Source organism: Pistacia vera, unplaced genomic scaffold (assembly GCF_008641045.1).
Source record: "Pistacia vera cultivar Batoury unplaced genomic scaffold, PisVer_v2 Contig177, whole genome shotgun sequence".
Classification (NCBI taxonomy): domain Eukaryota; kingdom Viridiplantae; phylum Streptophyta; class Magnoliopsida; order Sapindales; family Anacardiaceae; genus Pistacia; species Pistacia vera.
The window spans coordinates 217,877-243,866 of NW_022195866.1; the positions used below are offsets into that span (position 1 = coordinate 217,877).

Below are 25,990 nucleotides of genomic sequence, written 5' to 3' on the forward strand. Positions count from 1 at the left end.
ATGGATATGAATCAAACTCGGCTCGGAAATCATGTATGGGAAGTTGAGATGGCGAATATGGAAGAGCAAATCCTCCATGACCCGATTTGCACCTTCAATTCCCTCTTTCCGAGCTATAACTTCCCTCTTCAAACGCCGCAAATCGCTTCATCGTCAGCAGCAAACCACCACTTGTCTTCTTCGAGTGTTTTCGCTGAACAGATGCAACAACAACACAACATGGAGGAATTGCAACAACAGCAGGAAGAGGAAGAAGAAGAGCCGGAGGAGGAGCTCGGCGCCATGAAAGAGATGATGTACAGGATCGCGGCGATGCAGCCAGTGGACATCGATCCGTCCACCATCCGGAAGCCTAAAAGGCGAAACATCCGCATCAGCGACGACCCCCAGAGCGTGGCAGCGCGTCACCGACGAGAAAGAATCAGCGAAAAGATCAGAATTTTGCAAAGGCTTGTCCCCGGAGGCACGAAAATGGACACGGCGTCCATGCTGGACGAGGCCATCCGCTATGTCAAGTTCCTCAAGAGGCAAATCCGGTTACTCCAGTCGAATAATCAACAAAAACCATCAACACAGACGCCATGCCTCGTGGACCGGCAACTTTCACGCCCGAAAACGATGACGAATAATCCTCTCGCTTCATCAACCATTGCAATCTCACACGATCATCACCACCAGGGCCTGACGTTCCAAGCCAGGACAAACAATTTGTGCTTTAACCACGAGGTAATTAGCGAAATAATGAGCTTAATTAGTGAAAAAACAACTGATTAAATGTACATATAATGTTTTAGGGAGGATTCATGTGAAAGAAAGGAAAAAGTTGTTAGGATATTGTTGACTAAAGGGGCTTGAAGAATAATCATAACGGATAGCTTGAGTTACGTACAACCATATATAAAATATATTATATAATTTTTATATTATGAATAATTTATAATAAGGTGGCCGGAAAGTTTGTTTGGGGGACTCTTTTTCCGGGAAAAAAACAGTGACGTGAGAGGGAGCTATTGAATAATAATATTATTATTGGCTTTTGCTCGATTTGTATACGTATGGAAGTGTGTATTTTTGTAGAGGTTTAAATTAATATTATATAAATTAAAGGGATGAAGCCATGTGCAAATATGATGAATGAGTTGTGTCCATGTGGAGATAGAAGCGAATTTTAGAAAGGAATGATGATCTTTGTGCAGATTCACAAGCTTGTTTATGAACTAAAGAAGAAAGGCCTAGAGGATGAACAAAGTGAAACCCTAGATGGAAAAATAAATTAAGAGATTATTTAAGATATATAATATAATCTTGTTTCTTGCATGTAAGTGAAAGGTAGATACATCTCCTGATAAATTTTGAAAAGATTTATATTGAGGGGTTTCATTTAATTTAAGAAAGAAAACTTCTATTTTATTAAGCTTTAGCTAATTAAATTATAATATTATTAGACTCTAATTTCTTTGTTGTTAGATATATAAAACTAATAATATATATTTGTTCTGGAATTAATTGGGCATCGATCCAATATGCATTAATTCTTATTATGTAAAATGGATTTTTATTAATGTTCCTTGAGGTTCTTATAGTTTTATATATAAGAAGTAAGAAGAGTAATATTCCTTGAGGTTCTTATAAGGATTAATTTATAGAATATATAAGTAGAATAGCCTAAATAATGTAAATTAATTAACATCGACAATCAGAAGCAAAATAATTGTATGATTACAATAAAGTTTCTCTCCAATATGTGAAATTTCAATGGATTAGCAAATCTTATTCTCAATGTATCATTTGTNTATTTGTTCTGGAATTAATTGGGCATCGATCCGATATGCATTAATTCTTATTATGTAAAATGGATTTTTATTAATGTTATATATGAGAAGTAAGAAGAGTAATATTCCTTGAGGTTCTTACAAGGATTAATTTATAGAATATATAAGTAGAATAGCCTAAATAATGTAAATTAATTAACATCGACAATCAGAAGCAAAATAATTGTATGATTACAATAAAGTTTCTCTCCAATATGTGAAATTTCAATGGATTAGCAAATCTTATTCTCAATGTATCATTTCTGAAACCAAGAAACAAATGATACCTTTGTCAATAATGAGTATTGAAGTCTATATATAAGTAAATTAGAAATTTTACAAAACATTTAAATCTTATAGTAAGAACAAATAATGCTTCCTTTTTAATTACAAACATTATCAGAATACGTAAACATAATCAAAACATAACAAAAATTTGTTTCGTGCGTTAAACAAAATCAGAGCTCCACAAGCAAAGTCTAATAAACGATGAATATTCAATCTCTCATATAAAAAATTACTAAGTATCACATGGAAAATTTCAAGACCTTCATAATATTTTATCATAATATGTGTACTTGGAAAGATTTGACAGTGATTTTGATAACATAAATACATAACTGAAGTCGAAAATTTTCAACCTTCAATTGATTTGATTTGGTTCTGTTGTTCTAAAATTTGCAAGATGAAGTTTTTTATCATACTGATTGAGAAGGCAAAATTGTGGGATATATATATATATAAGGTTTTGATAAAATCCGGAAATCCAAAAACCTAAGAATTTTCGATATATATTTGCCTTTATATGATCATCCATGCAGCATAAAGAGAAGTTGAGTAATGAATTATATTAAAGTTTCTTAATTTTGTCAAAATAGTATATTTCATTGAGTAATGAATTATTTTTATACATCTTTAAGTTTTGGATCTAAAATGATGTATATTATTTTTAATTATAAATATTATATATTAAAATATATATTTATATTTTTCAAAATTCTTACAAAATTTGTATTATTATATAGATTTTAATTAAAGGTAACATTAAAGATGTAACTTAATAATTTAACTTAAATTTTTTTAAATTTATTAAATCTAATTAATATTTGTAAAACAGTCGATGAGATAGTTATTTTAATGTCAACTTAACAACTGTTTTAGTTATTGGATTGACTTAGATATGAGGTTGTTAAATAGCTAAAAAGGAGTTGTTGGGCTGACAGAAAAATAATTATTTATTAAATCCTTACAAAAATAATAATTAAATTAAAAGAATGTTAAATTACCCTAAAATATTTTAAACATAAGAAAAGATAAAATTAAATTTATAAAATAGGATATAAATAATTATAAATTTCGACGGTTTAAATAAACTCAAAAAAATTTATGGAATCAGATAATTTTTTTATTATTAAAAATTACCGTTTTAGTGTTATAACCATTTACTTTTGCCAGTGGTCAAGAAAAGGCCATTTCACTTTTTTCATTACCAAAGTAATTAAAGGTTTAATCTTGGTCAAGAAAAGGATGGTTTTGTATTATTTAGCTTTCAATTACCAAGTCTCAACGTCGTTCAAAAACTAATTTTTTATTTTATTTATTTATTTTGACATGTCATAATCTTTTATCATCTAATATTAAACTAGGGTTTAATTCTTTTTATTAAAAATAATTATATTTTTTATTTCAAAATAACTCAAACAATAATTCGAGCATAAGTTATGGCGACAAGGCAAAAGTTATTGTAATAATTGAATGTTGTTATTACCATGTAAAAAAGAAAGAACTTTTTTAATGATTAGTGAATATTATAGGACTAATAATAATAACTTAATAATAATAAACTTTAAGGAAAAAGTTAATAAATAATTACTTTTAATATAACCTTTAATGAACCAATAGTAACATTGAGAAACAAAAATAAATATATATTATTAAATAACTAAAATTCATTCCTAATAATATATAAATTCTCTTATCATTTAGTTTTTGGAGGTTAAAATAAACAATAAAGAGACAAGTTCATAAATATTCATTAATTTAGTATATCATAAATTTTAACAGCAAATTAGCGGTTTATTAATGATAAGAGAATTTATATATTATTTCTTAAATCTTAGTGAGACTTGGTTTTATTTTTAAACCTTGGTTCGAGAAAAAAAAAAAAAAATCACTAAATTTTATTTAAAAATAGTACAGATAAAAAAACAAATCTCTATTACCGATCTTCTTTAACTACTACTTAAAACATTACTGCTCTCTCTCTTCAGGCTTCTCTCTGTTTTTTTCTTATTTTCTCTATTTTTCATGTAAATTCTCCTTCTCTTCAATCTTCACGATCTCTTCCACCATTATCCCTCATTAATCTTCCTATTCTTTGCGGATTTGTGAAGATAGCTTGCAGCTTTCTGTTGGATATAGAATCTGAGAGAGTTTACCAATTTTGAAGAGAAATCAGAGCTGCAGAGATGGTTGTGGCCAGGTTTTCTTGAGATTCTAAAGATTCCCTTTTGGTTCTTTTGATGATTTATTTAATGGTTGTGATCAAAATGTGTTCTTGGATTGAATATAGATTTTTTTTTTTTTTTTATAGATGTTTTTGTTCTTGTATTTAAAATGGTGTTGATATGTGGGCTTGGAGGTTTTTTGTTCTTTTGAGCTTGAGTTATATATGGTGGCTTGGTCTGTAGCTGTTTCGTTTTTCGTATAATGGGTTTAAAGGATCTTCATGTCATGATAGGGCTCATGTTTGTTTTATTTTTGTTGAATAATGGTGGTGAAAAGATGGTTGAGATGATGTATAGTTTGGATAATGGTATGTTGAATCTTGGCAATGCTAATGATTGAGATGATGAGTGGGTTTAATAGGCCTTTGTCATTAAGTAGGAGCACGTCGTCTGCTCGGAGGACTTTGAATTCCGCACTTGCTGGGAGCGCCAGATTAGGTTTAGGAAGTCCGAAAGGGAATCGATTGAGCTGTCTTTCACAATGGTTTCACGTGCTTATCATCATCGGTTCTTTGGCTTCGTTTCTTATTGTCATTGGTGGGGGTTATATATATGTGCTTCCAAGTCTCAGTCGGGCATCTCTTGGTTATAGTATTTCCAAATTGAACAATTCAGGGGTCAGCTGTAATATTCTTGATGGAAGTTGGGTTATAGATGATAATTATCCATTGTACAATGCTTCGGAATGTCCATTTGCCGAACAAGGATTTAATTGCTTAGGTAACGGACGGGGAGATAAAGATTATCTTAAATGGAGGTGGAAGCCCAAGAAATGTGATATACCAAGGTTCAATGTGCAAAATATATTGGAAAGATTTCGTGGTAAGAGGGTTGTTTTTGTTGGCGACTCTATGAGTAGAACACAGTGGGAGTCATTGATATGTTTGCTAATGACTGGAGTGGAGGATAAGAAGAGTGTTTATGAAGTCAATGGGAATAAGATAACAAAACAGATTAGATTTTTAGGTGTTCGGTTTAGTTCCTTTAATTTCACTATTGAGTTCTTTCGCTCAGTTTTCTTGGTGCAACATGGTTGGATGCCTAGACATGCTCCAAGGAGGGTGAAGTCAACTCTTAGATTGGACAAATTGGATAATATTAGCAATGAGTGGATTAATGCAGACATTCTCATATTCAACACAGGACAATGGTGGGTGCCTGGGAAGCTTTTTCAAATGTAAGTTCCTTGCTTCATATGTAAATTTCTATGGTGACACATTGTTATTCTCATATGAAATTGACATATGATAAAATGTGTAGTTTTTATGTTCATTTAGTGGTTTTGAATTTTTTATTGAGACGTGAAAGGCAGTTCTTTTGTTCTCAATTCTCATATGCAGAACTTTATAGTCTTGACAAAAACATTATTTAGATTTTTTGGCCTCTGCTCCATACACGGTATAGTACATTTCATTCATGTTTAAAATTTACTGCTAAAATTTTCATTTGCAATAGATAAATTAAAATTTATTAGATAAATTAAAATTTATTGCATTCTCTCCGCATTTGATAGATTTATGATTCTGTCCTTCTACAATAGCTTTTTAGAAGTTTATGACTGTAGTTCTCTCTCTCTCTCTCTGTCTCTCTCCCTTTCTTCCTGTCATGGTTAGATCTATGCTAATGTTGGAAAGGAAGCTACTTTCTTTTGATGTTTGAAATTCCCATCAGAAAGAAATCAGTTTTTATCTTCCCTCCAGAAAGCAAGTATCTTCCCACTTCTGCGGTTGAACTCCCTTCAAGTTCTGCTTTCTCCCTAAATGTCATTTCACTTGAGGAATAAGAACATAAAAGTAGCTTTTTTTGGTCTTCTAACCAATGACCAATCCTGACTTTTTGCTACAACATCTCCTCTGTGACTGTTGTCACTCTGCTTCCACTTTCACCCAATCTATATCTGATCTATCCCCATGAGTTCTAATAATCATATCTGGAGGTTGTGAAACGTGGCAATTTGATATAGAAGGAAAAGAACATAGACAAGATATTTATTGTACTTCAGTAAGTGCTTCCATTCTTTTATGGACCTCTGCTGCTTTAGAATAACAAGTGGCCGGTTAGAATTCTAGACAAGTGCTTTCCTAGTGATGATTGTTATCTTTCTCAGCACTCTTGAACCCCTCATGTATGGACCAATGCCAAAACAAAAAGTTTCCCTGGAGAAGCCATGAGTGTTGCTGACTTTTGTGAACATGTTATGGGTGTCATATGATTTCTTTCTCTAAACTGGCTAATTTGTGGCTGTCTTCCGCAAATCATTTGTGTTAGTTTGTGTGGTTGGTAGTTATTGCTATAAAAGATTAGGTGGGAGGATATTGTGCTGATAGCAATGACATGAGCTTGGGTTTGTAGCCTTTGGAATTCCTGCAATATATTCAGCAGTGAAAATTTTATTCTCTGCTTAAAGACCAGGAACTTGTCAGCCTCAAGAGTGGAGCTTATTGTTTCATTTTCTTTTTCTATCTCAAAATTGATTCAATGTTATCTTTTGTCACTATATAAATAATTTTAAATAAATTAAACTGTGAGTTTTTCAACTAGTTTGAATTCCAGAATAGCTTGCTTTCTATAGAGCTAATCCACATCAAACCATCTTTTGTTATGATTAGAGTTAATCCCAAAACCCGATCTAGTACCCCTGCAACTCCAGCTAAAGGAAAAAAAAAAAAATTCAGTTTCTTAATATTAAAAGAAGAAATTTTTAGACCCAAAAAAGTCTTCTTAATAAGGAACATAAGTATTTTGAACACAGTTTTTCTTCCTCATTATGGTATTCACAAAGGTTACTTCTATTTTAGAGTCTAAGGGGAAGTTAGTGTCACATTCAGATACCTCAGCTGGAATATCTGCTAGTTTTCCAAAATTGATCTCTCTTTTGTACAATAACTCGAAGGGGGTTGGATTGAGGGGTTAAGACCTTAAGCTTTCAACAAAGAGGTTGGAGGTTTGTTAGGTCCACCTACTTTGGTTTTAATCCTGCTACCAAAGTTGAAGGTTTCAGCTGTAGTCCAGTCCCTTGTCTTAAACTTGGTCAGCTTGTAAAAAAGGGTTGAGGATTATTGGTTATCAAACAAGGGAAAAAAGAGGTAATTTTCTTACAGAATTTTCATGTTAGAGAAATAATCAACTTTCACTCACAATCAATAATCAACTTTCATATTTTGCTGAGCCTGATGTGTAAATTGATCCAAGTATGTTAGCCAAAAAAAGAAAAAAGAAAAATAAAAAAAATAAAAAAATTTCATTTTTGGATATCCAAAGGAAACTTTATTTACAAAGAATTTAATAGATTTCTACACCTGATCAAGTGTTTATTACTTGTGTTTCTGGTGGATCAAATGCTTAGCAAAGAGGAAAGTTGAAATGATTCAAGACTTTTCCGTGCAACCCATGCATATAGTAAGATCTTGCAGTTACATTATATTTGTAAATTTCATACATTAGCACCTGTCAAATTGCTGGTTTACAAGCACAGAAACCCAAGTTAACGTATCTTTGAGCATAATTCGTGCTTCAGTTGCAGAGCCTCATTTTTCCTTGTGCCCATGTATTCATAAGAAAAACGTTCTGTTTTAATTCAATAGATTAAGTCACTAGAGATGGCAATTTATGACTATTAGTTGGAGGAATAATCTTTCTGCTTTAGGCACTAAATTTAGACTTGTATTTGCTTCCAAGGCACTGCTGGTTTGTTCCATACTTGCACTGATAATTTGTTAAAGTTTGTGTTGTTGCTATTACCACTGTCATTATTGTGTTATTTTAATATTTCAAGATATACGTTTTGAACTGTAAGTCTATGTTTAGCATGTCAATGCTCCCTATCCTCTCTGTAAGAGAATATAAGTATTTAATTTTTAGTTTGTTGAAAACAAGTGGTTTTGTTAGGATCCCACATTAAGAGGGAAAAGGGATGGGCATGTGGTTTATAAGGAGTTGGCACCCTCCCTTGGCAAGCCGGTTTTCCAAGGAGAGTTTTACCCAACTCCCCTAAGGTCCTTGACCCAGACCCATACTTATCAAATGATATTAGAGCAGGCCCCACCTTCCGAGCCCACGTAGCAGGGCCCAGTGGGTCCCGGAGGGGCTGAGAAGGAGAGTTGCTGACATGCTTCTAGGCCAAATAAGACCTGAAGGGAGGGCAGTAAGGCCGACGAGGGCGAGCACTCTCTGGAAAGAAGACCAACGAGGGTGTTGGGTCTCACAGCGTGGGGGAATGTTACGATCCTACATTGAGAAGGAAAATAGGTGGGCATGTGGTTTATAAGAAGTTGGGCACCATCCCTTGGCAAGCTGATTTTAGCCCAGACCCATTCTCAACAATTGGTAACCCACTTTCAAATTGATAGGAATCGGTTTGGGTAGTGGTCCTTTTGTGGGCTTGGGTAAAACTCTCCTTGGAAAACCGGCTTGCCAAGAGAGGGTGTCCAACTCTTTATAAACCACATGTCCACCCTTTTTCCCTCTTAATGTGAGATCCTAACAGGTTTCATCTGGAAAATCATTTGTGTGCTTTAAAGGATATGTAAAACACCATATCTCATGATTTTTATGTACATTAAACATTATTGTTCCCTTACTCTTGCATGTTGTTGCATGATACAATGTTTTTACATGTTTGAGTAACCTTGTTTCTGGACAGGGGTTGCTATTTCCAGGTTGGAGATTCTATAAAGCTTGGAATGTCTATACCTACTGCCTTCCGATTAGCACTAGGCACATGGGCATCATGGGTCGAGAAAACAATTGACACAAACAAAACACATGTCTTTTTCCGGACATTTGAGCCATCTCACTGGAGGTAACTCTTTAATATTGGTATCCTGATGCTGTAATCATGAATATGCTTAGCCTTCCTGTTCATATAATTTCCCCAAACAAAGTCTGCAGCAGAGTCCAGAACTAAACATATTCAAGTCAATGTTATCAAAAAGCTACTATCTTTCTTCTTCACCAAGAATAGATTATTCACCACAAAAAGGCTTTAGGTTACAGCCTTTACTCCCTTTCAACAACCTTATATTTCTCTGGTTGAGCTATGATCAAACCTTTTAATTGATATAGTATGTAGCTATATAACCGAAGGGGGTTTCTGAGTTATCGAATCCGGAAAACAAAATGTATTTAGCTCTTATTTTATCATCAAAGGCTTCTTGAGTTGAGATTATTCTAGAATATGTTTTGCTGGCTGCAACCAAACAGCATTGAAGCTGTTATTTTATCCATCCATTTATATGTTTTATTTAATTTATTACTAACTGTCTGCTGGATTTACCATTGCTTCATGTTGTACTCTTCAATATGCACTATCAATAGTGCTTTTGTCTGCATTCTTCATTATGGACTTTAATAGTGATTTTTTCCACATCAGTGATCAAACCCGAAGGTTATGCAATGTGACTCGGAGACCTATTACTGAAATCAAAGTGAGCGACCGCAACATATTTTCAGGGATCACAATGAAGGTGATAAAGAATATGACATTTCCTGTATCCATTCTGCATATAACACCCATGTCTGCTTTCCGGAGTGATGCACATGTGGGTATGTGGAGTGACAACCCATTGGTACCTGATTGTAGCCACTGGTGTCTACCAGGAGTACCTGATGTGTGGAATGAAGTTTTCTTCACATATCTGCTTACTAACGATTGACTTCCCCTCTAATGAATGGCATCAAGTGAGTTTATTTTCCTTCCTAGTTGTCTTCTACTTCGCTTGTTTGTATCTCTGCATAAGTTCTACCTATGAAGCCTTTGACCGGTAATATGAGCTTGCATGTTTTCATTCCCATGTTTTGTCCTAAGAAAACATCATACTAAATGTTGAATAGCGGAACTGTTTAATAAATAAATCAATGTTCTACTTATCCTTCTCCTTGTTTATGTGCCATGGTCAACTTGAATGAAACCTCGCCTCTGTAATGGTTTTCGATTTACATAACCATCTCATATAACAAATTCATCTTTTCTATAGGAATACAGGACTTCCATTTTGGTGTGTGCTATCTCATCCATAAATGATCCGAGGCATTTTCAGTAGTTCATTCTATTATTTTTACCGACTCTTAAAGAAACGGTATTTGACAAATTACATGATCTCCACTCAATGAAATCCACCCCGTCCCATTTAAAATTTTCTTACTTTCGCCGTTTCCTGCCCCTTTGTTTTTAGCCATTATTGATTTTCTTTAGTCAAGAAAGTACGCAACTTAATACTGTTCTGTTACAGAATTTCATTTTACCTATTTTCTTTTTGGATTGCAGATTTGGCCAACTTACATTTAGGACCAACAGTTAAACCCCGGCAAGAAAGCTTATGCAGCCTCAGATCACCGCTCAGAAGCCAGGAGAATCTGCATTTTCTGGAGAAAAAGATAAAAGAGTTACACGGATAGAACAGTTTTGCGACCGAAAAGATTTTTTTAATCATATATTCTTTTGTACGTGAGAAGGGCCTGAAATTTGGTTCCTTATATGTAACAAAATTTTCCATCCTGTTCTGAAATCAGAGTTTTGGTAATGAGAGTCCACGACGATTAACAAGAGTCAGAGCACAAGACTAAGAAATTGATGTAGACATTTTTTCTGCTACTCTTTGGTGGGTAAATTGAACATAATATTTCTTTAGTTAAATGAATGACAAGCTCAGTTTGCTAATACAAGTTGCTCTCCAGAATGGATTGCATAGTAGTTTGATTTCATGTATTTTGCAGTAAATTTCTATCTTCATATTTCTCGTCAGTATAATTCAAACTCCATAAGAATAGCAGTCGGTCCCTTAGAGACCGTTGACAAACTCGAAACTTGAACTGCAGATTACATGCTAGTTCTGGTTGAGTTGCTCCTTAACTGTCGTCTGTGAAAAGGAGAAATTCTTCTGGTTACTTGAATTCCTACAAGCAAAAACATTCAAATTCAGTAAGATTAAGAATATTGTGTACGGCATTTATCTTATGAAATTGATACCAGTATGTGCCTCAGAAAAAAGATTTTATTAAGTAATTGCAATACTATGAACTAGAGCTGCCGATGCTGATGTCTTGGAGCAAACCAATTCAGAAAAAAACTACCAATTGATACAAGAAAATACCCTGAAAAAGTGAGAATGTCGGAAACTGCTTGCACACCAGAAAGTTAGACATTCAGTTTTCCACCTCCTGCTTGTTTGAGTCTAATGCTGCCCAATCTTCAAACTGTGGTATGATAAAATAAATACAAAATATGGTCAAAGAAATTGATTGGCATAAAGAAAAAAATAATAAAAATAAAAAATTCAGTGATGGAAGACAAGGGAGTTGAGTAGGTGGAATCTTCCAGTACCTCAACTCAGCTGTTACTTGTAAGAAGAAAATGACTGCTTGAACTTAAGAGCACCTCATTTTCAGGAATTTGTATTTACATTCACCTGGTCATTGCAGAAAACAAATTCACACCAATCATCAGCAATCCTTATATTAAAAATGAAATGATAAGTCTCTTGGAAATCAATAAAATAAAAGAAGTGTTTTTTAATGCAATCAATGACAACTCTTCAAAAGCTTAGCATGAGAGTCAAGTAACTAAAACCTTAGAAGCATGCAAAACATAAAACAATTGAAAACCTGAGACAGGAGTCAGCACTACAAATAGGCTTGAGCTTCTGATGAATTCTCCATCAGTCAGAACCAGCACAAACTCAATCTATCAGCTTCCATATCTTTCTCACATAGAATGACTTCTTCCATTCAGAACTCTAACTTTCCATACTTTCCTCTACCACCACCTCATTTTCCTCATTTTCCTCCACCCCATAACACTCCATCCCCTCCAAACGTTGCACCACCTCATAACACTCCGTCCCCTCCAAACATTGCGCCACCTCATAACACTCCGTCCCCCGTTGCGCCACCTCATAACACTCCGTCCCCTCCAAACATTGTGCCCCCTCATAACACTCCATCCCCTCCACAAGTGCCACCAGGCAGTAATAGTCCACCTCCAAAAGTAGCTCCACCACATAATCCTACTACATCACCGCCACCATTTCCTGTGCCAGCAGCACCACAACCTCCGGCAGCAAAACCACCCCCATCACCCATTGTAAGACCGCCACCTCATCCTCTTCCTCCACCATCACCATCTCATACCCTACCTCCACCGTTGCCACCTCATATTGTTCCACCACCTCCACCAGCGCCAGGACACCATTCAACCATTATAGTTATTGTCTTTGTCTCACTTGGAGGCCTATTTTTCCTTGCATTTCTCTCAGTTGCCTTGTGCTGCTTTATTAAAAAGAAAAAGAAGAGGATGGTTAAAAAGACTGAAATCATAAGCATCGATGAACATATGAAAGTCCAAGAAGCTGTTGTACCAGGCCCACATGGAGAACAGACCACAGTGTTAACCATTGAAGAAGATGTCCATGTTGAGGAAGAGATCAAGAAAAACAGTATTGTGAAAGGCTCCCACAATAAGAGTTCACAGGATCCTCAACCTTTTGATGTGGCAGCTTTGTCTTTGGGATCCAGTCATCAACATCTTGAGCACAAGGCCTAACAGAAATGATGTACATGACATGCATAAGCGGGAAAGAGATCATTTATTTTCAATAAACTTGCTGTGATAATACACGAACATTTGTTATTTTTACCATAACTGTAAAAGTATTTTGTTGGAAATAAAAACTGCAAAGTTATTGGTTACTACATTTATCCTTTACATAGAACTCCAAGAAGCCTATATAAAGAATTTTGATTTGAAACTAATTGGAAATCCAAAGCAAAGCCAACAGTCAAATTCAGAATCTCTTCATGAACCAGACCTCAATCTTCAACTCTCTTTGGGAATTAACTTCGAGGGTGAGAACTCGCTAACAAGGTCGTCTTCAGTGGCTGGATTCATGACTCAGAGAAAGGACTCTGGGGAAGGTGAGAGAAGAGTTTTTTCATTGGAGAGGTCTTGTTCTCTGCCGGCTGAGAGAGAGCAACAGCAGAGGCTTATAAATATGAGGGAGTTGCAGGCAACAGGAGAATTCAGGCGAAGAACAGGCTTCTGGAGAGGCAGAGGATAAGCAGGGAAAATAAAGAGAAAGAAAACTCTAAAGCTTCCCTGCAGGAGCCAATGCTCCCTTTGCCTCTAGCTGAAATGGCTACCTGGGCCGCGGCTTCGCCGGCAAAGAGCCCCCCTCTATATCAAGCCATTGTCAACATCAACCCACAAGGAGAGTAAACAGCTCAGAGCCAAAAGGACTATAAGTACTTCCCTTGAGCTTCAATTCTTAGCTGCAAATGTCGTTGTGCCTAAAAATATAAATTCCCAGTTGATTGAAGTAAACAAAGAAAAAGGTGACAAAACAAGAAAAGCTTATTGGGTTAGCGATAAAATGCAGTGCAGAATCAAAAACCAAAAGCTATGGACGAAGAAGAAGAGTTATTTTTAGAATTTTTTTTTTTTTTTTTTAAAAGTATGGACGGGCGTCCATTAATAATGGACGCCCGTCCAAACATAAAGGACGGGCATCCATTAGGAATGGACACCCGTCCCAATGTAAGGGACGGCCGTACCTAAAGTTTTTTTTTTTTTTATTTTCATATTTTGGTTAAGGATGGACGTCCCTTATTTGCGGACGCCCGTCCAAAATGAAGGGACGACCGTCCATAACAGATGAACGACCGTCCCTAATGTTTATAAAAAAAATTTTATTATATTTTATTCGAGGACGGGCGTCCTTTAAATGGGGACCCCCGTCCCTGTTATATGGACCCCCGTCCATATAATATGGACGGGGGTCCATGTGAGTGAACGGCCGTCCAAATTTTTTGGATGGCCGTTCACTAGAAAAAAATTGAAGAAAAATTCACGCGACTGGTACACGTAGGCCGATACACAATTTCAGTATAATTTTTTCGGTGTCCGTAGCGTTGTTGTTTGGAGCAAACCAATTCAGAAAAAAACTACCAATTGATACAAGAAAATACCCTGAAAAAGTGAGAATGTCGGAAACTGCTTGCACATCAGAAAGTTTACATTCAGTTTTCCACCTCATGGTTATCTTCCCTGCTTGTTTGAGTCCAATGCTGCCCAATCTTCAAACTGTGGTATGATAAAATAAATACAAAATATGGACAAAGAAATTGATTGGCATAAAGAAAAAAATAATAAAAATAAAAAATTCAGTGATGGAAGACAAGGGAGTTGAGTAGGTGGAATCTTCCAGTACCTCAACTCAGCTGTTACTTGTAAGAAGAAAATGACTGCTTGAGCTTAAGAGCACCTCATTTTCAGGAATTTGTATTTACATTCACCTGGTCATTGCAGAAAACAAATTCACACCAATCATCAGCAATCCTTATATTAAAAATGAAATGGTAAGTCTCTTGGAAATCAATAAAATAAGAGAAGTGTTTTTTAATGCAATCAATGACAACTCGTCAAAAGCTTAGCATGAGAGTCAAGTAACTAAAACCTTAGAAGCATGCAAAACATAAAACAATTGAAAACCTGAGACAGGAGTCAGCACTACAAATAGGCTTGAGCTTATGATGAATTCTCCATCAGTCAGAACCAGCACAAACTCAATCTATCAGCTTCCATATCTTTCTCACATAGAATGACTTCTTCCATTCAGAACTCTAACTTTCCATACTTTCCTCTACCACCACCTCATTATCCTCATTTTCCTCCACCCCATAACACTCCATCCCCTCCAAACGTTGCGCCACCTCATAACACTCCGTCCCCTCCAAATGTTGCGCCACCTCATAACACTCCATCCCCTCCACAAGTGCCACCAGGCAGTAATAGTCCACCTCCAAAAGTAGCTCCACCGCATAATCCTACTACATCACCGCCACCATTTCCCGTGCCAGCGGCACCACAACCTCCAGCAGCAAAACCACCCCCATCACCCATTGTAAGACCGCCACCTCATCCTCTTCCTCCACCATCACCATCTCATACCCTACCTCCGCCGTTGCCACCTCATATTGTTCCACCACCTCCACCAACGCCAGGACACCATTCAACCGTTATAGTTATTGTCTTTGTCTCACTTGGAGGCCTATTTTTCCTTGCATTTCTCTCAGTTGCCTTATGCTGCTTTATTAAAAAGAAAAAGAAGAGGATGGTTAAAAAGACTGAAATCATAAGCATTGATGAACATATGAAAGTCCAAGAAGCTGTTGTACCAGGCCCACATGGAGAACAGACCACAGTGTTAACCATTGAAGAAGATGTCCATGTTGAGGAAGAGATCAAGAAAAACAGTATTGTGAAAGGCTCCCACAATAAGAGTTCACAGGATCCTCAACCTTTTGATGTGGCAGCTTTGTCTTTGGGGTCCAGTCATCAACATCTTGAGCACAAGGCCTAACAGAAATGATGTACATGACATGCATAAGCGGCAAAGAGATCATTTATTTTCAATAAACTTGCTGTGATAATACACGAACGTTTGTTATTTTTACCATAACTGTAAAAGTATTTTGTTGGAAATAAAAACTGCAAAGTTATTGGTTACTACATTTATCCTTTACATAGAACTCCAAGAAGCCCATATAAAGAATTTTGATTTGAAACTAATTGGTATAAAACAGATAAAACATATACTTCACTGCTGCAGTGATCTTTCTCTCATCAGGAAATTATCATAAAAATATAAAAAGTGATTTTAGTATCATAAAATTTAAATGTGACATAAAGGAGTCTCATGGCATACACTGCAGAAGAGATCACAGCAGCAATCAGAATCTATTTAATACAGGACGGAGGTTAAAGAAAAATGAAAAAAAAAAAAAAAACAAAGTTTGCAATTGGTTCATTTTGGTTTTAATTTTATTTCCTTTGACTTGAGTTAGAATCATAGTGGAGAAAATCTCTGTTGCAAAACAAGTATGCATTAAAAGGGCATTGGCAATATTGTCGACGTTGGCACTTCAACACCGAAGTTAATGATTCGCGATACATTTTGACCGAGTTTTCTCTAGCATTTTTTGTATTCCATCCAAGGTGACTAGAGATCTCTTATACACACCACACTTAAAGGACTGGTATGAAATTCTAAAAACACTTAAGAAAACTTAGACAAATATCTAGTAAAATTACTAACTTAAGCATAGGAGTGCCAATGCCAACAACACTGTAGCCACCCTTCTAGTATGTTCTTGTTTTGTGAAAGAGATTTTCTTGACAACCTCGTTACTAAGTTATAGCGAACAGCCATAGCAGAAGTACTATTCTCACCTTCAACCAAAAAATCACCATCAACAACTAATTCTTTAACCATATGGTTAACATATATAGATTAATTATTGAAACCTAACAAACTGCACTTTAAAAATGACACAAGATTACACATTAATGGTATGTTTGGTGAACCACATTGTACTGTACAAAAGCACCAAATAGTAGTTGTACTATAAAGTCTGAATTGTATAATATTATATTAAGGTTATCCAATACAATAAAATACTATACAGTATGACACACCAAACATGATCTAACTGGGAAAAGGGGAAAAAATCTTAACAACAAAAATAGGTAAAGAGTAATGCTGTGCATGCCAAGTTTATATTTCAAGTTTTAATCTCAAGTGATGTAACACTAATCAATTATTACATATTATTTGTCATCTTATTTCTTCCTCCATATGACAATTATAAATCAGTGTCACATCACTTGAAATTTAAAAATTGGGACACCAAATTACAATGTATAGCATTATTCATAGGTAAAAGTTTTAACCATGGAACAAATTGATAGATGATGTAAATCTGTTTCACAGCTTTATATTCTAGCGGATCCAGTGGTTTTTCATGGTATATGCGTAGACACACATCCTGCATTCCAAAATGCAGCTCTGCCTGGACTATGAGAAAGGTACAGTAGCGTAATGCTTCAACTCTGGAAACTATTGCCCAAATTGCAGACCCTCATGAATAGTACAAGCATCACCAAATCTAATTGTAGCTTTTTGGGGAAAATTATTTACCTGTTTCAGTTATCAAGAATGTTTCCCTGTCTACAAGCATCAGGCAACATTGGTTCCTTAATGATTTCATCTAATATTTTGTATATCATCTGAGTTAGGGGATGAGAATGATCCCCTTGGAAGAATATATGGGTTTTCCCTGCAATGGTTATCCAACTGCAACCAGGGCTTTTAGTCAAACCCATTTTCCTCATCATCATTCTAGTTCTTGAGACACCGTCCAACATACAAAGAGAATCATAAATAGAACATAAGGCTATATAATTGCTAGGATTTCTAGGTTCCAAGTCAAAGAGATGATAAGCTGCAATTTCTCCAATCTCAACATTTTTGTGCATCAAACAACCTGCAAGCAGGGCACCCCAGACACTTGCAGTCACCTCCAACTTTACATTCTTTACCAATGCAAGTGCTTCCTCAAGATACCCAAATCGACCCAAAAGGTCCACCATGCAAGCATAGTGCTCCACACTAGGTTCAAACCCATAATCAGAGCTTATGGAGTTGAAAATCCTCTGACCCTGATCTATGAAACCTGAGTGGCTGCAACTAGACAAAACTGCAGTTAATGTAACGCAATTAGGTTCAAATCCACAATCTCTCATCTTCTTAAAAAGAAACAAAGAATCCTCTCCTTTTCCATGGATCCCATAACAAGATATCATTGTTGTCCAGGTTACCAAATTAAAATGGTGCATATTCCTGAAAACTGTTTCAGCATCTTGTAAACATCCACACTTTGCATACATATCAATCAATGAATTCCAAATTGCGATATCTCCCTCAAAAAGAACGCTCTTAACAACTTGACCATGTATTTCCTTCCCTTTCATCAAGTCCCCATCCCCTCCACATGCATGCAAAACACTAGGAATCACCATGGAATCCATCTTCACTCCTTCCTCATTCATATTCCTAACACATTCCAAAGCCTCCCTATACAGGCCAGCCCTCCCAAACCCTGAAATCATCGTATTCCAAACAACAGAGTCCTTCCAAAACATACCCGAAAAAACCTGCTTCGCATCAACAAAATCCCCAATTTTAACGTAAAAATCCAGAACAGATGTACCCACAATCACATATTCCTCAAACCCAAGTCTTATCACCCAACCATGAAGCAACTTCCCCATAAAAACTTCGCCAGCGCCTCCACAAGACTTAATCACAGGAGGCAATGTATAGTAATCGGGTCGAAAACCCATCTCAAGAAACATACCAAAAACACGGAAAACATCACCATACATCGAATTACTAACATAAGAAGCAATCAAAATGTTCCATGAATGCATGTTTCTTTTAGCCATTTTATCGAACACTTGGCGAGCGTCCCGAAGAAACCCGCATTTGGAGTAAGCTAACAGGAGATCCGTTTGGAGGAAAACGTTGGGAAGGAAGCCATGAACGATGATTTGAGTGTGGGTTTGCTTTGCCTGAGAGATTGCTAACAGAGAAGCACAGCTTCTCAGTAGAGATGAGAAGTAATATACCGTTTTGTGTGACATTTTGTTTTTTAAAGTTTTATAACGGTCGAGTCAAGAGAGGGCGGTAAGGACTAAGGAGCAGTATCTAAATTAGTCAACTCGGGATCGGTCCGGGCCGGGCCCAGTTTTTCTACGCAAGCGCGGATTTCTGGCCTACCCGGGCTTCAAGCCCAGGTTTGGTTAATATAGTGAAGTTTTCGATATTTTCCTTAATAGATGGGGGCATGTGTAATTTTATAAGTTATTGGTAATTTACATTGTAAAAGGAGCTACATGGACATTAGTTGATAGGAATTAGGAACTTTCTGAAACTTTTTAGGGAACTGTTTGTAATTTTTAGAGGGTTCCTATGTAATTTTATAAAATCTCAATATTATACATAGCCCCGCTTACGTACACCTCGAGCCTTATTTTCTAGGCTTGGGCCCGTGTGTATTATATGCCTGACTAGGCCACTCCAGCCCAGCTCGGGTTATTATTACATCCTTATTTAAACCATAAGGTCTGAAAAGATCCTCTATTGATAGAATATTTTTTATAGTTTCAACGAAAAATGATCTTAATATCCTCAAGTTCCCGAGTGATTAGGGTTGCAAACGAACCAAACAGTTCGCGAACAACTCGATATTCGTTCGATAACTATTCGATATTGTTCACGAATAGTTCGATATTCGTTCGATAATATGTTCGATCGAGTTCGAAAAGGGGTTGTTCGTTCGATTATGTTCGCGAACATTACACGTTCGACTGATCCATCTGTTCGCAAACAATTTGTTCGATTGTTCATTCGTTTATGTTCGAAAAATATGATATGCATTATTATAATTTATATTTTTTTTTTCATTTTTATATTATGTTTGGTTTAATTTGGATGAATTTTTTTTAATGGTAATTAATAATAAAATATTATGATACTTTTGTTTTTCTTATATATATAATATGTTTGGATTTTTTTTTTTTTTTTTCCAAATGTCATCAATAATTAAATATATAAGTATATAGCATTTTAATTAAGAAGTAATAAATTATTATGATACATAGCATGACAAATTTAATAACATAATAGATTGTATAATCAAGTGATATATAATATAGTAAATCTAATAACATAATAGCTTCATATTTTTTCAAATGTAATTAATAATTAAATATTATAAGATAGCATTTCAATTAATAAATAATAAATATAGTATAGTAAATTGATAAACATAACATATTGTATAATCAAGTGATATATAGCATAACAAATTTAATAATAGTTTAGTTTAGTTAAATATAGTATAATAAATTGATGAACATAACATATTATATAATTAAGTGATATATAGAATGATAAATTTAATAATATAATAGCTTAATTAAATATAATATGACAAATTTATGAACATAACATATTGTATAATCAAGTGATGTATAACATAATAAATTTAATAACATAATAGCTTAATTACACTTAAATTAATTACACATTTATATTGATCATATATTACAATAAACCCTCATACCACTATGAATTTATAAGTGTTGATACAAAATATATCACTATGAATTTATAAGTGTTGATACAAAATATATCACTATGAATTTATAAGTGTTGATACAAAATATATATGTAGACATGAATGATAATATAATTTTGATAATTTAATAACATATTTAACCTATGATTAATATATGTATGATAATAATTTTGTATATATACAATTACATATATATAACAAATTAATCATACATATGTATTAATCATTTATTACAATAGACTTTCATTCCACTATGAATTTATGGGTGTTGACTGTTGATACAAAATATAAATGTAAACATTAAAATATTTATAATAATTTATGTAATGATAATAAATATATGATAACTTATAATTTTGGTAATTTCATAACATATTTAACCTATAATTAATATATGTATGATAATAATTTTGTATATACATAATTACACATTATATATAACAAATTAATCACACATATGTATTGATCATATATTATAATAGACCCCTATTCCACTATAAATTTATAGGTGTTGATACAAAATATATATGTAAACATTTAAAATATTTATGATAATTTATGTAATGATAATAAATATATGATAATCTATAATTTTGGTAATTTCATAACATATTAAACATATTTAATTTATGATTAATATATGTATGATAATAATTTTGTACATACACAATTACACATTTTATATATATATATTTCACATTTTCCCTTACCAGCCGAGCCCAAATTTTAAAACAAAAATCCAAAGCCCAAATGATAATAAATATATTTTTTATTCGAACAGGCATTCGAACGAGTTATTCGAACAAGTATTTACAAGTTATCGAACAAATTATTCGAACAGGTATTTACGAGTTAGTCAAACGAACATGAATTGACCTTTTGTTAATCGAACGAACACAAACAATCATCATGTTTTGTGTTCATTCGAGTTCGAACACGAAAACGAACATGCTTATCGAACGGGGCTGTTCGCTTGTGTTCGGTTCGATTGCAGGCCTATGTGTGACCCTACCCACCAGACCTCCACCCAAACCCAACACATACAACACGCACAATTCAAGTGCACAAACACCCCGCCATCATCCAGCCAAACCCAACAATCCCCACCGTAGCCAACAACTCCACCACCACATAAAACACATCAATCCCCACCAAAAACACTTTCAATCCCCATAGAAACTCATTCATCACTTCTAATAAAATAAGAGTATGTTACGCCAACAACATATTCTCACAACCCCGACATAATAGTTGAGTTGGCACTGTCACGTCAATTCCACCGTACCCAAGACACAATGTAATTTTGACTAGACCAAAAAAACAATTGTTCCTGATGAAGGAATTGTTGTTTCTTACGGAAGGAATTACCATTTTTTATGAAGCAACCGTCATTCCTTATGTAAGGAACAACGTTGTTCCTTTATGAACAAAATTGTTCCAAGAAGAAGAAGAACGTTGTTCCAAGAAGAAAAGAAGAAGAATGAAATTGAAGAAAGGAATTGATAGGAGAGAAACAAGGTGAGGAACAACCATGGTTGTTCTTTAAGTAACAACAATTCCTTATGAAGGAATGAATGTTCTTTCATTAGAGACAATCGTTCCTTATAAAGAAATGATCGTTCCTTCATAAGGGATGATCATTCTTTCTGAAGGAACGACCATTTATTTTTCGTAGTGTCTTGGCTGTGGTGAAAACTCATAGTGTTTTGAGTATGGTGGAAACTAGCGTGATAGTATTAATATGTTGACACATTAGGATTGTAAAAGAACGTTGTGAGATTTTGTGGTAAACATATCATTTTTCATAAAATAATAGAACCATTCAACTCCAAACCTCAAACAATAAAAAATGAAAAAATTCAACCCCAATACCAGCCTCGCTCGATGCGGCAAATATGGCCTTGCAAGGTCATAGCAATGGCCTTTTGGGTATGGCGGTGGGTGTTGACGGGCCAAAAATATACGATAAGAGTTGTTAGTGACAATTTCTAACTCCGGGTGTCATTGTCGTTTCAGAATTTTTGAGGGAGTGTAAGTGGCAATAACCCTGAATCAAAATAAAAAATTGATCCTGACTTGATATTCATAACATTATTTAACGAAATATATTGTATCACACTTCTCTTTTAGGCTGACCGACTCAATACTTCAAATTACGTAATTTCTCACTTTTTTGTCACCTAATAAATAAATTCATTTCCTCATCTGTAAGGACAATGTTTCCAACAATATCAAGTGAAGATTGGCTAAATCCCTATATCATACATTCTGCTTCTGTATTAGAAGGAAAAAGAATTGAAAAATCAACTTGTTGACTAAACCAAAACTTTACAGAGGTTAGCACCGCGATTGTCATGGATCAATCGCCATTGGAGTGATGCGCCTCTTTGCTGCAGGCCTATTTTGAACAGGAGTTGCCTGTTGTTTCCCTTTTTCGCTTTCTGTTTCTGTCTTTTTGTTTTTGACTTCATTTCTCTCTGCTTCCATTGGTGTGCTATCGGCTGAGGTGAAACTGTTGTTCTTCGTGGTGGTTTTTTTCCCTTCGTTTGTTTCTGTTCCTGTTTTCTTTCTGTGCATTTGGTTTCGAACGCTACCATCAACTGTACTTGGTTCCTCTTGTTTCTGTTCTATTTCTGTCATCCTGCTACCTGCTTCATTTCCATCTGCTTCCATTCCTCTGCTATCTACTACAACTAGATCATCCTTTCTAGTTAGGTCGATCATCATGTCCTTGGATTTCTGAACATCAGGGATGTTGTTCTCATTACCTGTGACCTTATTTCCTACCAATATTGGATTGATACAAAACCTTTCAGACACAGGCCAAAGACTGGAAGGAGATAAATAGACAAACAGAAGAAAATGAAGAGATGACTGCAAACCTGATAAGGAGATGGGCGATCCCAGTTCGTCATTTTCGAATTCTACTAGAGTACAGTAACCATCTTGAGAGGACAAAGCTAAATATCGAGCATTAGGAGACCTTCAAGAAGAAGATTGAGAACAGCAGAAAAAGTTATTAACAGTAGTGACATAAAGAATTTATAGAATTACATTGGAACATAATGCAGAACGACTAAAACAATGTACCATGAAATGTCAGTTATGGCAGCATAGTGAAGACCAGCCAAGATTGCTGTGGGGGCAACACTCTCGGTGTCATATATGTACAAAGAATTTAAAGTTGCTATGGCAAAGACAAGGCGGTAAGGGAGCTTAAAGAATCCGCCTACATAAGTCAACAAAGGGCACTAAGATTATCATAAAAAAAAAATGCCAAGTTATGATAAGTGCAAAAACAGTAAAATGTATCATAATAAAAATACCTGAGTTTGAACCTCTAAGGCTAAAAGCCAGTGGACAGAAACGAACTGCTACAACAGGTTTGCTAGCACCTGGTAGCTGTAGAGCAGGCCTGTAGAATTAAATTAAAAATAACCCATTACAGCAATCAGTCTCAATTTCATATTCTCGAAAGATGATAGACAATGGAGCTGATAAGAAGATTTCTGTATAGAAAGAATACAATTTTAAGTGTATTACCTTGAAAGATCCTTTCTGGAAAATACATATGCTGTATTCACTGTTTGAGATGTAGGCGAAAATTTGTAAGAACCTGCAACGGACAAGTTCGAAATTACAGAAATATCACTATGAATAACTATAACTTTCATGAAAGTATTGCTGCTAATACAACCAATGCAGGAAGTTGAAAAGTTTGGATAAGATGTGATAAAAAGCAATTTTCTTTCAGAGACTTGGAAAATTAAAGATTACAAATTCCAAAAGATGAGAAGTTGATATATAAGCATGCCAGGACTTCAGTTAAATTTGGAGTTTACATAAATTAAAGTAAGCTGCTTATATATTTCACAGCCGCAGTATAAAAGTAAGCCGGTGATGCAAGTTCACTACCTAAATAATGAAACTTCACTTCTTTGCTCATTTATAAACACATATATGCAAGATTAATACTAATAAAAAAAAAGGGTAAACCGTGTCCCTTATTTTTGTTATCTTGTTTGTTTTTAAGATAAAAGAAAGAAGCAAAGTGAATTTTCGCAATACAAGAAAGGATATATGCTCAGACATTTATCGATACACTAGAAAGCATCAATTTTTTATATTAATGACTCTCATGGCCCTAGCTGTTTGGACAAAATACAGTTAGATTAACAAGAAAGAATAATGGCCTTTCAACAGTGAGATTAATTCAGTGCTACTAAATGAAGCTGTGAGTATCAAAACCACAGCAAAAGCTGCTCACAAGACCTGACACACACTGACACATTTGAAAAGACAAAGTCTGTACCTTCTATTAAGAAATGCCAACATTCTCAAGACACATCATCAAACCTAATAGCATATGTTAACAGGGATGCATAGATGTGCAGTATGACCTCTAGATTTATGCAGCCAGAGATTTTGCTCAAGCTTAGCTACAAAAACAATCAGAAAGATATATCTGATGACATTTATATATATTTAATTTCATTATAACATTTTTTAGGGTCCATACCTGCAGGCACAAGTAAAAATGATCCATCAGGTGACCAGGCTAATCTTCGGAAAAATGATGGCAATGTTTCATCATGAAAGAGATGGCTTTTTGCCTGCATCCGAAGCCATACATAAGGTTTATTGCATTTCATTTATAATCCAAACATACAAAGACGATCTCTAACCTTACAATCAACTGACTGCTTTCCTCCCTTGGTAATGACATGCTGACAAACATAATTCATCTTCTCAACACCTTTAGACTTCTGAGGCTTATTGGCATAAATTCGACAAGTTCTATCTGAGCTAAGAGAGGCAACATATATGGACAATGGATCCCAGGCCACACCCTGAACATAATGGAAATGTGCATCCAATATCTGAAGGACAGAACCTGAAGATCAAGAACAAGGACCATCAAGCATAAAAAAGTAGAGCGTCTTAACCACATGTTATGTATCATCTTTCTTACCTTTGCTAGGGTCCCATATAATGCAAGAATTATCAACAGATCCTGAGATAAGAAAAGCACCATCCTTAGACCACTGAAGGTCCAGAACATCTTTGCGATGAAATCTATCACAAAAGTACAAAAACAGTATCATTATAAAAATCATGCATGCTACAGCCTATATTCAACCAACCCTTCAAATCAATACAACATATACAAATATGATGGCAATTTTGATATATGAATGAAAACTTAAACTCAACCTGCAACACAATCATGGATACTTGGATAAATTGGATTCAGCTTTGATCCAGAACCAATTGACCTGAATATAACATGCTATAATGTTTCTGCTATATCAAAAAGAATTTATATGGTTGCACTTATTTTCAATATGGCATTAATTAGCATTTGCAATTAAAAGATGGTAAAATTCTATAGGTTCTTCCTACTTAAACGATTGGTGTTGCTGCCCCTTTAAGGGGCAGATATGATATATAATTTAAGGGGACTGGAACAGGACCAGGTCCTGGTCTCCCAACCAAGTTTGGGGAGAGGATGGGGACTAATTCCTGATAAAAACCAACAAAATTTAAAAAATAGAAAATAAAAAATTCTTTACTTATCTCAACCACATACATTCATAAGCAGAAACTAGCACCTCTTACAGCTGTCAGTCTACTAACCATCCTCCCATTTCTATCTTCTGCCCCGACTAATTACTCCATGGAAAAATGCTCTGTTTT

General features: G+C 34.9%; 4 protein-coding genes across 4 annotated transcripts; 3 read left to right on the plus strand and 1 right to left on the minus strand.

The window, feature by feature from the left end:
* LOC116126212 (transcription factor bHLH82-like) lies at nt 1-774 on the plus strand. Its single transcript, XM_031411917.1, has one exon. The coding sequence runs from the start codon at nt 1-3 to the stop codon at nt 772-774; it is 774 nt and encodes a 257-aa protein (XP_031267777.1).
* Nucleotides 775-4,419: 3,645 nt separating this feature from the next.
* On the plus strand, nt 4,420-10,981 carry LOC116126196 (protein trichome berefringence-like 7). Its single transcript, XM_031411902.1, has 4 exons — nt 4,420-5,495; nt 8,961-9,119; nt 9,690-9,997; nt 10,584-10,981. Exons 1-3 carry the CDS (start codon nt 4,645-4,647, stop codon nt 9,970-9,972), a joined length of 1,293 nt encoding a protein of 430 aa, XP_031267762.1. The 5' UTR covers nt 4,420-4,644; the 3' UTR covers nt 9,973-9,997; nt 10,584-10,981.
* A 3,889-nt stretch (nt 10,982-14,870) lies between these two features.
* Nucleotides 14,871-15,818, plus strand: LOC116126197 (proline-rich receptor-like protein kinase PERK2). Its single transcript, XM_031411903.1, has one exon. It carries the CDS (start codon nt 14,911-14,913, stop codon nt 15,670-15,672), a length of 762 nt encoding a protein of 253 aa, XP_031267763.1. The 5' UTR covers nt 14,871-14,910; the 3' UTR covers nt 15,673-15,818.
* Nucleotides 15,542-18,816, minus strand: LOC116126195 (pentatricopeptide repeat-containing protein At5g04780, mitochondrial-like). The gene is made up of 2 exons (XM_031411901.1): nt 17,290-18,816; nt 15,542-15,668 (listed from the first exon to the last, which is right to left on the minus strand). The coding sequence occupies exon 1, from the start codon at nt 18,792-18,794 to the stop codon at nt 17,295-17,297; it is 1,500 nt and encodes a 499-aa protein (XP_031267761.1). The 5' UTR covers nt 18,795-18,816; the 3' UTR covers nt 15,542-15,668; nt 17,290-17,294.
* Between the last annotated feature and the right edge of the window lie 7,174 nt (nt 18,817-25,990).

Bases quoted from the DNA above. Each gene is read 5' to 3' on its own strand.
- LOC116126212 (XM_031411917.1), top strand. From the start codon at position 1: ATGGATATGAATCAAACTCGGCTCGGAAATCATGTATGGGAAGTTGAG.
- LOC116126196 (XM_031411902.1), top strand. From the start codon at position 4,645: ATGCTAATGATTGAGATGATGAGTGGGTTTAATAGGCCTTTGTCATTA. The intron at 5,496-8,960 runs GTAAGTTCCTTG...GTTTCTGGACAG, and splicing joins CCTGGGAAGCTTTTTCAAAT to GGGTTGCTATTTCCAGGTTG. The intron at 9,120-9,689 runs GTAACTCTTTAA...TTTCCACATCAG, and splicing joins TTTGAGCCATCTCACTGGAG to TGATCAAACCCGAAGGTTAT.
- LOC116126197 (XM_031411903.1), top strand. From the start codon at position 14,911: ATGACTTCTTCCATTCAGAACTCTAACTTTCCATACTTTCCTCTACCA.
- LOC116126195 (XM_031411901.1), bottom strand. From the start codon at position 18,794: ATGTCACACAAAACGGTATATTACTTCTCATCTCTACTGAGAAGCTGT.